At 36.5% G+C, this 13,103-nt stretch overlaps 1 protein-coding gene across 6 annotated transcripts in view; it reads left to right on the forward strand.

Moving 5' to 3' along the window:
- The window catches only part of Med1 (mediator complex subunit 1), a 36,349-nt gene that overhangs the window by 11,331 nt on the left and 11,915 nt on the right, over nucleotides 1-13,103 (forward strand). For 5 of the 6 annotated variants that reach the window (XM_076869792.1, XM_076869791.1, XM_076869793.1 and 2 more), the window contains exons 4-10: nucleotides 2,932-2,986; nucleotides 3,091-3,223; nucleotides 3,878-3,906; nucleotides 8,417-8,488; nucleotides 9,750-9,824; nucleotides 10,895-10,968; nucleotides 11,624-11,713. In XM_076869792.1, coding sequence (XP_076725907.1) covers nucleotides 2,932-2,986; nucleotides 3,091-3,223; nucleotides 3,878-3,906; nucleotides 8,417-8,488; nucleotides 9,750-9,824; nucleotides 10,895-10,968; nucleotides 11,624-11,713 — 528 coding nt within the window. The remainder of the gene's footprint in view (nucleotides 1-2,931; nucleotides 2,987-3,090; nucleotides 3,224-3,877; nucleotides 3,907-8,416; nucleotides 8,489-9,749; nucleotides 9,825-10,894; nucleotides 10,969-11,623; nucleotides 11,714-13,103) is intronic. The other variant, XM_076869790.1, reaches the window with a different exon arrangement.

The following is a 13,103-nucleotide window of genomic DNA, read 5'->3' on the forward strand; positions in this document are numbered from 1 at the left end:
ATGGACACAGTACCTTTATCTTATTTATTTATTTTTATGTGGTGCTGAAGATCAAACCCAGTGCCTCATCCATGCTAGGGAAGCGTTCTACCTTTGAACTACATCTGCAGCCTAGAAGATGGACATTTTAGCTATCTAGAATGTTTTCAAGAAAGCAAACATGGGGCTGGGGGTGTGGTTCAAGTGGTAGCGCGCTCACCTGGCATGCGTGCGGCCTGGGTTTGATCCTCAGCACCACGTACAAACAAAGATGTTGTGTCCGCCAAGTACTAAAAAATAAATATTAAAAAATTCTCTCTCTCTCTCCCACTCTCTCTCACTCTTTCTTAAAAAAAAAAAAAAGAAAGAAAGCAAACAAAAAATTTGAATCATGAGCTTGATTATTCAAACTTATAATGACTAATTCTAATTCTGCTTTTGGGGAGACAGGAAAGTAAAAACAGATTTTAAGGAGCTGTGAATGCAGCCCAGTGGTACAGTGTATGCTTAGTATACACAGAGCCCTGGGTTTAGTCCCAAGCACCACAGAAGCAGATAGACACACAAATTTTGCTGTGATCCACAAGTGAATGTGATTCACTTGAGTAATTTTTTTCTTTTGTATTTGGAGTCAAATACATATAACCGAAAATTTATCATTTTTACCATTTTTATTTTTTATCTTAAGCATTTCTAATTATATAGTTCTTTTGTTTTTTTTCCCCTACTGGAATTTAACCCACAGGCACTTTACCATTGAGATATATTCCCAGTCCTATTAATTAATTAATTAATTTATATATATATGTGTGTGTGTGTGTATATATATATTTTTTGTTGTTGTTGGACTTTTTTTTTTTTTTTTTGAGAGAGAGAGAGAGAGAGAGAGAATTTTAATATTTATTTTTTAGTTCTCGGCGGATACAACATCTTTGTTTGTATGTGGTGCTGAGGATCGAACCCGGGCCGCACGCATGCCAGGCGAGTGAGCCACTGCTTGAGCCACATCCCCAGCCCTGTTGATGGACTTTTAAAATTTATTTATATGTAGTGCCTCACACATGCTAGGCAAGCGCTCTACCACTGAGCTACAACCTCAGCCCTCCTTTTAATTTTTTTTATGTGTAACAGAGTCTTCCTAAGTTGTCCAGGCTGGCCTCAAATTTGGGATTTTCTTGCTTCAACCTTCCAAGCAGCTGAGATTAAAATGTGCAGCACTTGCTCTAGGCAGTTGTTTCTGTTTTATGACTGTTGTAAATCAATGCTGTGAATATTGAGGTATTGTACTAGCGAGCAACATACCCAGCTCCCCTCTTTTTTTCTTTTTTTTAGTTGTAGTTGGACACAATACCTTTATTTTACTTATGTATTTTTATATGGTACTAGAGCATCGAACCAAGGGTCTCCCAAGTGCAAGGCGAGCGCTCAACCGCTGAGGCACAACCCTAGCCCCTCCTCCTTTTTTTTCTTGAGCTTGGTATTGAACCCAGGGTCTATTTCATGCCTGGAAAATCTGCTTTACTTACCCCAAGGTGTTTGTTTATATGCATACATTTACAACATGTATACACAGACATACATGTGTGTATTTACATATATATATCTGTGTGTGTGCAGACACACTTAAATGTTTGTACATGTATGTATGCATATACATACACATGCATATATATCCCACAGACATCTAGTATGTACACACATATACAATTCTTTTTTTATGTACATTTATTTATTTATATGGTGCTGAGGATCGAACCTTCTGCCTTATACATGCTCTACCACTGAGCCACAACCTCAATCTTCTTTTTTTTTTTTTTAGTATTCATTTTTTAGTTGTAGTTGGACATAATACCTTTATTTATTTATTTTTATGTGGTGCTGAGGATCGAACCCAGGGCCTCACATGTGCTAGGTGAGCGCTCTACTACTCAGCCCCAGCAGCAGCCCCCCACACAATTCTTTTTGTGTTTTTTGTTTTGATACCAGGGATTGATTCCAACCAGGGAGCTTAACCACTGAGCTGCATCTTTTTTTTAATATTTTTTGTTGTCAGTGATCTTTATTTATTTATATGTGGTACTGAGAACCCTTTGATTCTCACAAACCAGGCAAGTGTTCCACACTGAGCCACGACCCCAGTCCTTGAGCTGCATCTTTTATTTCAAGACAGGGTCTTGCTAAGTTGCTTCGGGCCTTGCTAAGTTGCTGAGGCTGGCTTTGAAATTGGATTCTCTTGCCTCAGTCTCCTGAGTTGCTGGGATTGCAGGTTTGCACCACTGAGCCCATTTTTATTTTGTTTGTTTGTTTAATTAGTTACACATAACAGTACAATGATCTTGACATCATGCATTTCCAGATGGATTTTTTTTTTTTGGTTTTGAGGATTGAACCCAGGATTCATACATGTTAAGTACACACGTAAACACTGTAACACTTAAGCTGTTCCTTTATATTGACTTTGGTGTTCATCTTTCTTACTCTAGCCTTAGCAGGTAGGAATAGGTAAGAGGAAGGCTATTTTTTTTTTTTTTAAATAAAGAAATGGAATGTTATTGTATTACCCAGATTAGCCCAGACTCTTAGGTTCAAGCAATTCTGTCTCAGCCTTTCAAGCAACTGGGACTATAGGCATGCCACTGTGCCTGACTTTGCATTAACAGATAATATGTTTTCTTTCAGTTAAACACAACTTGTCCAAAATAAGGAGTGATGAAAAAGGAAAAGAGGAAGGTTAATAGTATTTCATGTAGGTCTTATCTTCTTAACCTTATTGCTACCTTAGCCTCACAGTGAAACTGTACCAATGAACTTTGTGTAAATTATTGGTATTTGAACTACTGAATATGTTTATGGCTTTGGAATGATGGATATACATACTCCCTAGTATGTTTCTGTCTTTGAAGAATAAACCATTTATTTGGAACATTCTTTGTGATTTTCTTTTTTTCATAGTAACATCTTTACCAGCAATGACTGATCGTTTGGAATCAATAGCGAGACAGAATGGGTATGTAGCCTTATCTGTAGGCAGAATGTTTAACTTAGTGTTAACTTTGGGTGGCTTTATTTCTGTGTCTTCTATTAATTTTTGTTTTGATTTGTTCCTGCTAGACTGGGCTCTCATCTCAGTGCCAGTGGCACTGAATGTTACATCACGTCAGATATGTTCTATGTGGAAGTGCAGTTAGATCCTGCAGGACAGCTTTGTGATGTAAAAGTGGCTCACCATGGGGAGAATCCTGTGGTATGTGTTGTTGATATTTCACTGGAATCTATGGGGTTTACATAGGAACATTGATTTAAAAATGAATTGTTGGGGTTTAGTTTGGGTTTAGGTTTTTTTCTTGAGCCACTGTAGAGATGATGTGATGGGCTATATCAGTAGCTTTAGAATGAAATTTAGAGTAATGTGCGTCCATCTCTGACATCATCCAAGGGCTTTGATAACTGGAAACACGAGAGGAACTTTTTAAATTTTATATCAACAAACATGAGCCGCAGTTGAACAATAAATAAATCATACAGTTCCCATCCTTTCAGAGATTAAAATCAAGGACAGAAATCTGAAAAATCATTTAATAGAAATGAATGTAAAAATGTGTATAACCAGTCAGTTTGGTATAATTCCAGGGATGGCATTAAAGAGAGTTCCTAATATTTTAATCAGGCTACTGAAAGTTGATTCCTTTATAAACTATTTCATATATTTTCATTTTTAATTTCCCACACCAAACCCATTATTCACCTAGTAGGAAGAATATGCTTTTTGATATCTTAATATAAGGGCCTTCTGTAGTTATAATATTTGTTATAAAGCATGTGCATTAATTAAAAAAAATGGATGTTTTCAAAGTTGTTAATATAGTTTAATGTTTTATTGTACTTTCTTTAATTTTAGAGCTGCCCAGAGCTTGTACAACAGTTAAGGTGAGCAAATAACATTCATATTCCTTGATACTGACAGTTCTGTTCTTTTTTTTAAGATAGAGTTTTACTATAATGCCTGTACTGGTGTGGAACTGGGCTCAAGCTTTCCTCCTGCCTTAAGCCTTCCAGGTAGCTAGGACTATAGGCATTGCCACTACTCTAGTTTTTTTTTTTTTTTTTTTTTTCAATTTGGTATCAGGGATTGAACTCAGGGGCACGCAACCACTGAGCCTTATTTTGTATTTTATTTAAAGACAGGGTCTCATTGAGTTACTTAGCACCTCACCATTGCTGAAGCTGGCTTTGAATTTGTGATTCTCCTGTCTCACTGGGATTATAGACATGTATCACCACAGCTGGCTCTGCTCTTGTTTATAGTTGGTTTTGAGAATGATCAGCATTTAGTTTCTTGTTATAGAAATTTATTTTGTTGGCCAAGATTTTTCAATCTGTGCATATTGACATTCAGAATTAAGTTAGAATGACTTTTAAGCCTACTCAGTCTGTCCAAGGATTTTAACCTCAATATTATTGACAATTTGGATTGGAAAATTATTTTCTCTGGGGGCTATCTGGTGCATGGTAGGATATATAACAGCATCCATGGCCTTTCCTATGTCTGCCAGTAGTATCCCCTCAATTGTGACAATGAAAAATATCTCCAGGGACTGGGGAATGGAGCATTGTGGTAGAGCATTTGCCTAGCATGTGTCAGACCCAGGATTTAATCTTCAGCACTGCCAGAAACAAAACAAATATTTGTTTGTTTGTTTATTATTTATTTGGTACTGGAGATTGAATCCAGAGGTGCTTAATCACTGAATCACTTTCCCAGTTCTTTTTATTTTTTATTTATTTTAAGATTTTTTTTAGAGAGAATTTTTTAATATTTTTTAGTTTTTGGTGGACACACATCTTTATTTTTTATTTAGATGTGGTGCTGAGGATCGAACCTAGAGACCTGCGCATGCCAGGCGAGTGCGCTACGGCTTGAGCCACATCCCCAGCTCTATTTTTAATTTTTAACGTAGAGTTTCTCTGTGTTACTTATGGCCTTGCTAAGTTGCTGAGGCTGGCTTTGAACCTTCAGTCTTCCTGCCTTAGCTTCCCCAGTCGCTAGTATTACAGATATGCGCTACTGTGCCTGACTAAACAAACATTCTCAGACATTGTCACATGTTGTGATGGATAACAAAAATCACACTGATGGAGAGCTACTGATGTAGCGTTAGGAATTTTATGTGGAACCAAAATAAATGGAGCCTAATCTTTGAGTCAGAAGAATCCTGAGAAAATTTGAGTCTTTATCTTAAAAAAAAACAAAAAACAAACAAACTTATTTTTTAGTTGTAATTGGACACAATTCCTTTATTTTATTTATTTATTTTTATGTGGTGCTGAGGATCAAACGCTGTACTGCTGAGCCACAACTCCAGCTTCTAAATATATATGTGTGTGTGTGTGTGTGTGTGTGTGTTTAGTTGTAGATGAACCTTTATTTTTATTTATTTATTTTTATATTGTGTTGAGAATTGAAACCAGTCCCCAGTGCTAGGCAAGTGCTCTATAAGCTACAAACCCAACCCCCAGTCTTTTTATTTTTTGGTGCTGGGGGTTGAACCCATGGCTCTGTGCATGCAAGGCAAGCACTTAACATCTGAGCTATATCTCCAGCCCCCCAGTCTGTATCTTGAAAACAACTTTTCACATTGATCTTCAGAAAAATTATATTACATTTAAGATATATATATAATAATCTGTCAAGATAAAAAATAGTAGGTTTGAAGACAGTCTTTTATCGGTTTGTGTTTTTTTCTTCTGACTTGTTTTCCCTTTTGAATTAAGAAGAAATTTCCATACATAAATTTAAATCCATGGGCTGGGGATGTGGCTCGAGTGGTAACGCGCTTGCCTGGCATGCGTGAGGCCTTGGGTTCGATTCTCAGCACCACATAAAAATAAAATAAAGATATTGTGTCCACCTAAAACTAAAAAAAAAAATATTTTTTTAAAATCCAGATTAAGATTTTCTGGTAACTTAATTTTTTTTGGGGGGGTGTACCAGGGATCGAACTCTGGGGCACTCCTTCACTGAGCCCTATCCCCAGCCCTATTTTGTATTTTATTTAGAGACATGGTCTCACTGAGTTCCTTAGCACCTTGCTTTTGCTGAGGCTGGTTTTGAACTTGGTCCTCCTGTCTCAGCCTCTCCAGCTGCTGGGATTATATGCATGTGTCATACTGCTCAGCCTTTTCTGAAAATTTTAAAAAACTATTATATCAGTTTTGTTTTAAACTTGGAAGTTCTCAAGTACCACATGGGCAATGTCTTAAAGTGTAAGATGGAGGAAAGAAGTTTTGCTTAAGTCTTCTCAGTTGTAAGACTAATGTGCTTATAGCCAAGTTTGAACAAGTTCTTAAAAATTGTAATGCAATATAAAAAATAACCTTTTAAAAATTTCAATGAATCAGTAATTATGCCAAGGTTTAATACCATCATACTTCAGAAAAAGCCAATATCTCTGGTTCTCACCTGGAATCGTAGGAGATTGTACTAACTTAGGAACTGGTTGTATTCTTAAGTTATTTTATAAGCCTGTTCAGAATTGGGAACCTCAGAAATGAATTTTTTTTTTTTTTCGATACTGAGGATTGAACCAAGGCACTCAACTACTGAGCCACATCCCCTGCCCTATTTTGTATTTCATTAGAGATAGGGTCTCACTGAGTTGTTAAGTTCCTTGACATTGCTGAGGCTGGCTTTGAATTCGTGATCCTCCTGTCTCAGCCTCCCAAGCCTCTGGGATTAAAGGCATGCACCACAGTCCTGGCCTCAGAATGAATCTTAACCTTTTATGATGTTTCCATTCACTTAGTGTAAATGGTAATATTAAGGTAGGGAATACATTTTGTTGCTGCTTGTCTTTTTTTTTTTTTTCCCTCCAATCTTCGTAATACTATGGGTTATAAATGCTCAGAGCATGACTGATAACATGCTTGGGATTATCATGGCTATTTAGCTTTCTAGAGCTTTTGTTTTCCTTTAAGTTTGGAAAGAGATGAATTATTGAAATGTGTTGGATCCTTAAACCTACCCACAAGACCTCATTTGGCTAAGATTCCAAACCTGACTATTTAGTCCTAGAATGCCAAACTTCATGGTGGTAGTTTCTTTTTCCTAGGGTAGATTTGGTCATGTGGTTTGTTTTCAGAGTCCTCACTTTCCTGTTTTTTTTAGGTTGTTATAGGCTTACAAATGTTCTAGTTTATGTGCTTCTCATTTTTACCTCTATAATCAAAAACTTTTAAAAAATTTATTATTATTATTATTTTTGTGGTACTGGGGATTGGATCAAGAGATGCTTTACCACTGAGTTTCATCCCTAGGCTCCCCTTTTTTTCTTTTTAAATTTTGATACAGGGTCTGGCTAAATTGCTGAGGCTGGCCTTTAACTTGTGATCCTCTTGCCTCAGCCTCCTGAGTACTTGGGATTACAGGTGTGTACTACTACTATTTTTTTTTTCCTCTTGGCATTCAGTGGCAGTTAAATATAAAAAGGAAAGGAGCTGGGTGTGGTGGCGCATGCATGTAATCCAAGTGGCTCAGAAGGCTGAGGCAGGAGGATTTCGAGTTCAAAGCCAGCCTCAGCAAAAGCAAGGCTCTAAGCAACTCAGTGAGACCCAGTCTCTAAATAAAATACAAAATAGTGCTGGTGATTTGGCTCAGTGGTAGACAGCCCCTGAGTTCAATCCCTCCTGATACCACTGCTGCCAAAATAAACAAACAAACAAAAACCCACCAAAAAACATGATCCACTTAAGCTAGGTTTCATTATTTTGTAACTAATTGGTATGTGAATTAATCAGGTCTTTTGATTTTTATATTGCTTACTTTTTGGTACCGGGGATTAAACCCAGGGGTGCTCTATCACTCAGCCACATCCCTGTCCTTTTTATTTAGAGACAAGGTTTCACTGAGTTGCTTAGGGCCTGGCTAATTTGCTGAGACTGGCTTTGAAGTCTGGATCCTCCTGCCTCAGGTTCCTAAGCTTCTAGGATTATAGATGTGTGTCACTATGCCTAGCTGATTGACTTTCATATTGCTTATTAGCAGTTTCTCCAGAAAAATGGGGCAGAAAGAGAAAGGAAAGTATTTCTTCTTCTTTTATTGTTTTTTAAAAATACTTATTTTTTAGTTATAGGTGGACACAATATATTTTTTTTTAAAGAGAGATAGAAGAGAGAGAATTTTTAAATCTTTATTTTTCAATTTTCGGAAGACACAACATCTTTATTTTATTTTTATGTGGTGCTGAGGATCGAACCCAGGGCCTCACACATGCTAGGCGAGCACTGTATCTCTGAGCCACAACCCCAGCCCTTCTTTTACTATTATTGATTAATTTCAAGAAACTTAAAGCCGATTACAAAAGCCAATTTTGGCACTTTATTGTAAAATTGAGTAGTAATTGTATTTTGTATTCTCTTTCTCTTCCTTGAATTCTTGTAGGGAAAAAAATTTTGATGAATTTTCTAAGCATCTTAAGGGCCTTGTTAATCTGTATAACCTTCCAGGAGACAAGTAAGTATTTTTATTTATTTATTTATTTCCTTTTTATGTTTTAGAAGAACTAGTATAAGTCTACAAGTCATGTATGCTTAGAAATTTGCTAACTCTTCTGTCATAACGTCATTACTGATTTCTATGCAGTGCAACTCAGTTTTTGACTTTTATGTCTTTTAAAGATCTTTTAATATCTGCATTAGTAGGTTATAAAGCCAGAATACAGAACATTCTTTTCTTTTTTTTTTTTGTGGTGCTGGGGATTAGAACCCAGGGCCTTGTGCATAAGAGGCAAGCACTCCACCAACTGAGCTATATCTCTATCTCCCAGAGTATTCTTAACATGCATTTAACATTGATTTCTAGGATGAAAGGAATTATTGTGGTACCAATAACTTGTTATTTTTAATTTTTTTACTCTCATTTTTACATTTTTGGTACTAAGGTTTTAACCCAGGGGTATTAACCACTGAGCATAAATCCTCAGCCCTATGTATTTAGTTATTTATTTCAAGGCAGGGTTTTGCTAGGTTGCTCAAGGCCTAACTAAATTTCTGAGGTTGGCTTTCAATTTGTGATCCTCCTGCCTCGACTTCCTGAGTTGATGGGATTACAGATGTGTGCCACCTCACCCTGTGTGCCCAGCCCCTTTTATTTATTTATTTTTAAATTTTGAAATAGGGTCTTGCCAAGTTTTTGAGACTTGCTTCAAACTTGGGATCCTTCTTCCTCAGCCTCCCAAGTATCTGGGATTACAGGTGTATACCACCAATCCATACTTAGGTCTTTTTTTTAATAAATATTTTAGAGCTGGGAATGTGACTCAGTGGTAGTGTGTTTGCCTAACATGCAGAAGACCTTGGATTTAGTCTCCAGCCCCACAGAAATAAAAAACAAAATATTTTAGTTGTTTCTAATGTGCTCCTGCCCTTAGGCCTTTTTTCTTTTTCTTCTTTAGTTGTTTCTAATATGCTCTTACCCTTAGGCCTTCTTTCTTTTCTTTTGGTACTGGGATTGAACCCAGAAGCACTTACTACTGTCCAGCCGTTTTTATTTTTTTATTGTTAGACAGGGTTTTGCTAAGTTGCTAAAGGTGGTCTAGAATTTGGGATCCTCCTTCCTCAGCCTCCTGAGTTGTTTGGATTATAGATAGACATGTGCTATCATGCAGGGCTGTGCTTTCTGTATCAGTATGTGTTTGTGTCTGTGTATACCCACACATATACTTACATGTACATTCAATGACTTAACTCATATTTTATCCTCATCTGCTCTCCAGCAAACTGAAGACTAAAATGTACTTGGCTCTCCAGTCCTTAGAACAAGATCTATCTAAAATGGCAATTATGTACTGGTAAGACTGATTAAAGAATCAATTCTATGTGACTCTTGGTTTTTCACCCACGGTATTATCCTATTATTTATACATCTCTATTATGGATATAGAATACATATTATACATAACAAAATATTATCCATCTTGATTATCTCTTTTCCCTTTCCAAATAATATTTGTGTTCCATTTATGAGATTCAGTATCACTAAGTTGTTTGGTATTTCATACATTTTATCTGATAATTCATCAAACTTGGACTCCTATCTGATAAATAGTAGTGAAGTTGTAATTTATGTTTACCATATTATATAATGGTGTGTCCTTAGAAATAATCCATTTATTTTGAAGGGGAAGTATATTTGTTATATCCCCCAATTACAGAACAGAGTTGTTATAGTATTATTATAAGACTTATTTTCATTTCTTTTTGTGGTGCTGGGGATCAAACCCAGTGCATCTTTCGTTTTAAGGCCTTTTTTTTTTTTTTGGATAGTACTGTGGATTGAACCCATAGACTCTACCTCTGAGCTATATTAGAGCCCTTTTCATTTCATTTTGAGAAATGGTCTTGCTAAATTGCCCAGGGTGACCTTGAATTTCAGATTCTCCTGATTTAGCTTCTGAATAGTTGGGATTATAGGCATGTACCACTGTGCCTACTTATATTTTAAGACTTTTTTGGACTGTGCCTAGTTACATTTACTACTTCTGGGGGGCAGGGGTACCAGTGATCAAACTCGGGGCCTAAGCCATATCTCCAGCCCTTTTTTTTGTATTTTATAGAGACAGGGTCTCACTGTGGCTTAGCACCTCGCTGTTGTGAGGCTGGCTTTAAACTTGCCATCCTCTTGCCTCAGCCTCCCACCCTCCCCAGCCACTGGAATTACAGAGGTGTCCACCAGAGCTGGCACATTGTAAGACTTTTTAAAAAAATATCTTTATTTTTATGTAGTGCTGAGAATTGAACCAGTGCCTCACACATGCGAGGCAAGTTCTCTATCACTGAACTACAACCCCAGACCACATTGTAAGACTTTTTTAAGGGCTGCTAAGACCTTCTGTGTCTAAATAGATAATTTGTTTTGCAGGAAAGCAACTAATGCTGGTCCCTTGGATAAGATTCTTCATGGAAGTGTTGGCTATCTCACTCCCAGGAGTGGGGGTAGGTTATTTTAATTATTTAGAAAAATGTCTAATTTTAGTTTCGGAGTCATTACTTTTATTTATTTTTTATTTTTTAAAATAGTTATTATATTTTTAGGTGTAGATGGACACAAAACAATGCCTTTATTTTTATGTGGTGCTGAGGATCAAACCCAGGTCCCATGTGTTCTAGGCGAGCGCTCTACCGCTGAGCCACAATCCCAGCCCAGAGTCATTATTTTTAATTTCACCTTGAGCTCATAAAGACATAAGCAGAGGGAGAAAAGTATTAGTTTCTATATTTTATAAGGAGTTCTAAGGTGTAAATACCTGCATTACCCTCCCCTCTTTTTTTTCCAATTGTGTGAAGTAAATTATTACTTTCAGAATCAATACTTTTTTTTTAATATTTTCATTTTTAGTTGTAGTTAGGTGTAATACCTTTATTTTATTTTTATGTGGTGATGAGGATTGAACCCAGCTAGGCGAGTGCTCTAAGCCACAACCCCAGCCCCAGTACTTAAACTGTTATCATGTTTTGCCAACTGCTTTAGAGCATGGCTTCTCATAACTATGAAACTATTTTCTTGTATATAGGTTTATAGAAGTGTGAAATCTGTTCTTTATTTGTAATATACTAATAAAGATGCAGTAATAAGTTTTATTTTTCATAGGTCATTTAATGAACATGAAGTATTATGCCTCTCCCTCTGACCTGTTGGATGATAAGACTGCATCTCCTATCATTTTGCATGAGAATAATGGTAAGTCTTTAGCTGTAAAACAACTGAAGATTTTGTCCAATGTTTTTAAAATATTTATAAACTTTGATTGCCCAGCCTGCCTCTAATTTTGGTTTGATATTTGTTTTCTGTCCTTACCACATGTACCTGATACAAAACACACAATCTCTGTACATGTGTATATGCAAATATGTACACACACACACACACACACACATATACACATTTTTTCACACATAGAAAGAGCTTTATTTATTTTATGTACTGGGGATTGAACTCAGGGGTATATTAATATTGAGGTATATCTCCAGTCCTTTTAATTTTTATTTATTTATTTAACATACACAATTTATTTATTTTTTAAATTTTTATTTATTTATTTATTTATCGGCGGACACAACATCTTTGTTTGTATGTGGTGCTGAGGATCGAACCCGGGCCGCACGCATGCCAGGCGAGCGCGCTACCGCTTGAGCCACATCCCCAGCCTCCTTAATTTATTTTTTATTATTTTTTTTTTGGTGGTGCTGGGGATTGAACCCAGGGCCTTGTGCATGTGAGGCAGGCACTCTACCAACTGAGCTATATCTCCAGCTGTTAATTTTTATTTTTGAGACAGGGTCTTACTAAGTTGCTGAGGGTCTAAGTTATTGAGGCTGGCTTCACTTTTAGAATCCTCCTGTCTTAGTCTTCCAGGTTGCTGGAATTATAGGTGTGTGGTACTTCTCCTAGCCTTTTCTCATTTCTTTATAGGAGAACAGGATAGTCAACTTACTAAAGGAACTACAGCAATGGATGTTATTTTCTACTTGAACTTTATAATAAAAGATAGTGAGAAATGGCCTAATAAGTCATTTGGTCCTCTTATAACTTCAATCCTTGGCTCTATTGCATAATTATAATCATTTTAAAATGTATTTTGAAATTGGATAAAATATATGTCGTTAATGAGCCCTTTTAAAAAATTTCTTTCTGAAGCCAGGCTTGGTGGTACAGTGTTGTAATTCCAGTGACTCAGAATTATTGTTGCTGGGATTATACGTGTTTGCCTCTGTGCCTGGCTCAAATTTTTTTTTCTTGGAATCTGTTGCTTCTTGTATTTTATTTACTGGCAGAAATAAGTAGTGGTTTGCTAAAAAGATAACTTCTATCCCATGAAATTATATAGGAATTAAGTATCTGATATGTTATGGCTGATATATAATGAGGTTGTTGTTTTTTAATGTGATCCATTTAATTAATTAATTTATTTATTTTTTGGACTGGGAATTGAACTCAAGGGCACTCAACCACTGACCCACATTCCCTGCCCTATTTTGTATTTTATTTAGAGACAGGGTCTCACTGAGTTGCTTAGCACCTCATCATTGCTGAGGCTGGCTTTGAACTCAGGATCCTCTTGTCTCAGCGT

The sequence above is a fragment of the Callospermophilus lateralis genome, chromosome 11 (genome assembly GCF_048772815.1).
Source record: "Callospermophilus lateralis isolate mCalLat2 chromosome 11, mCalLat2.hap1, whole genome shotgun sequence".
NCBI classification, from domain to species: domain Eukaryota; kingdom Metazoa; phylum Chordata; class Mammalia; order Rodentia; family Sciuridae; genus Callospermophilus; species Callospermophilus lateralis.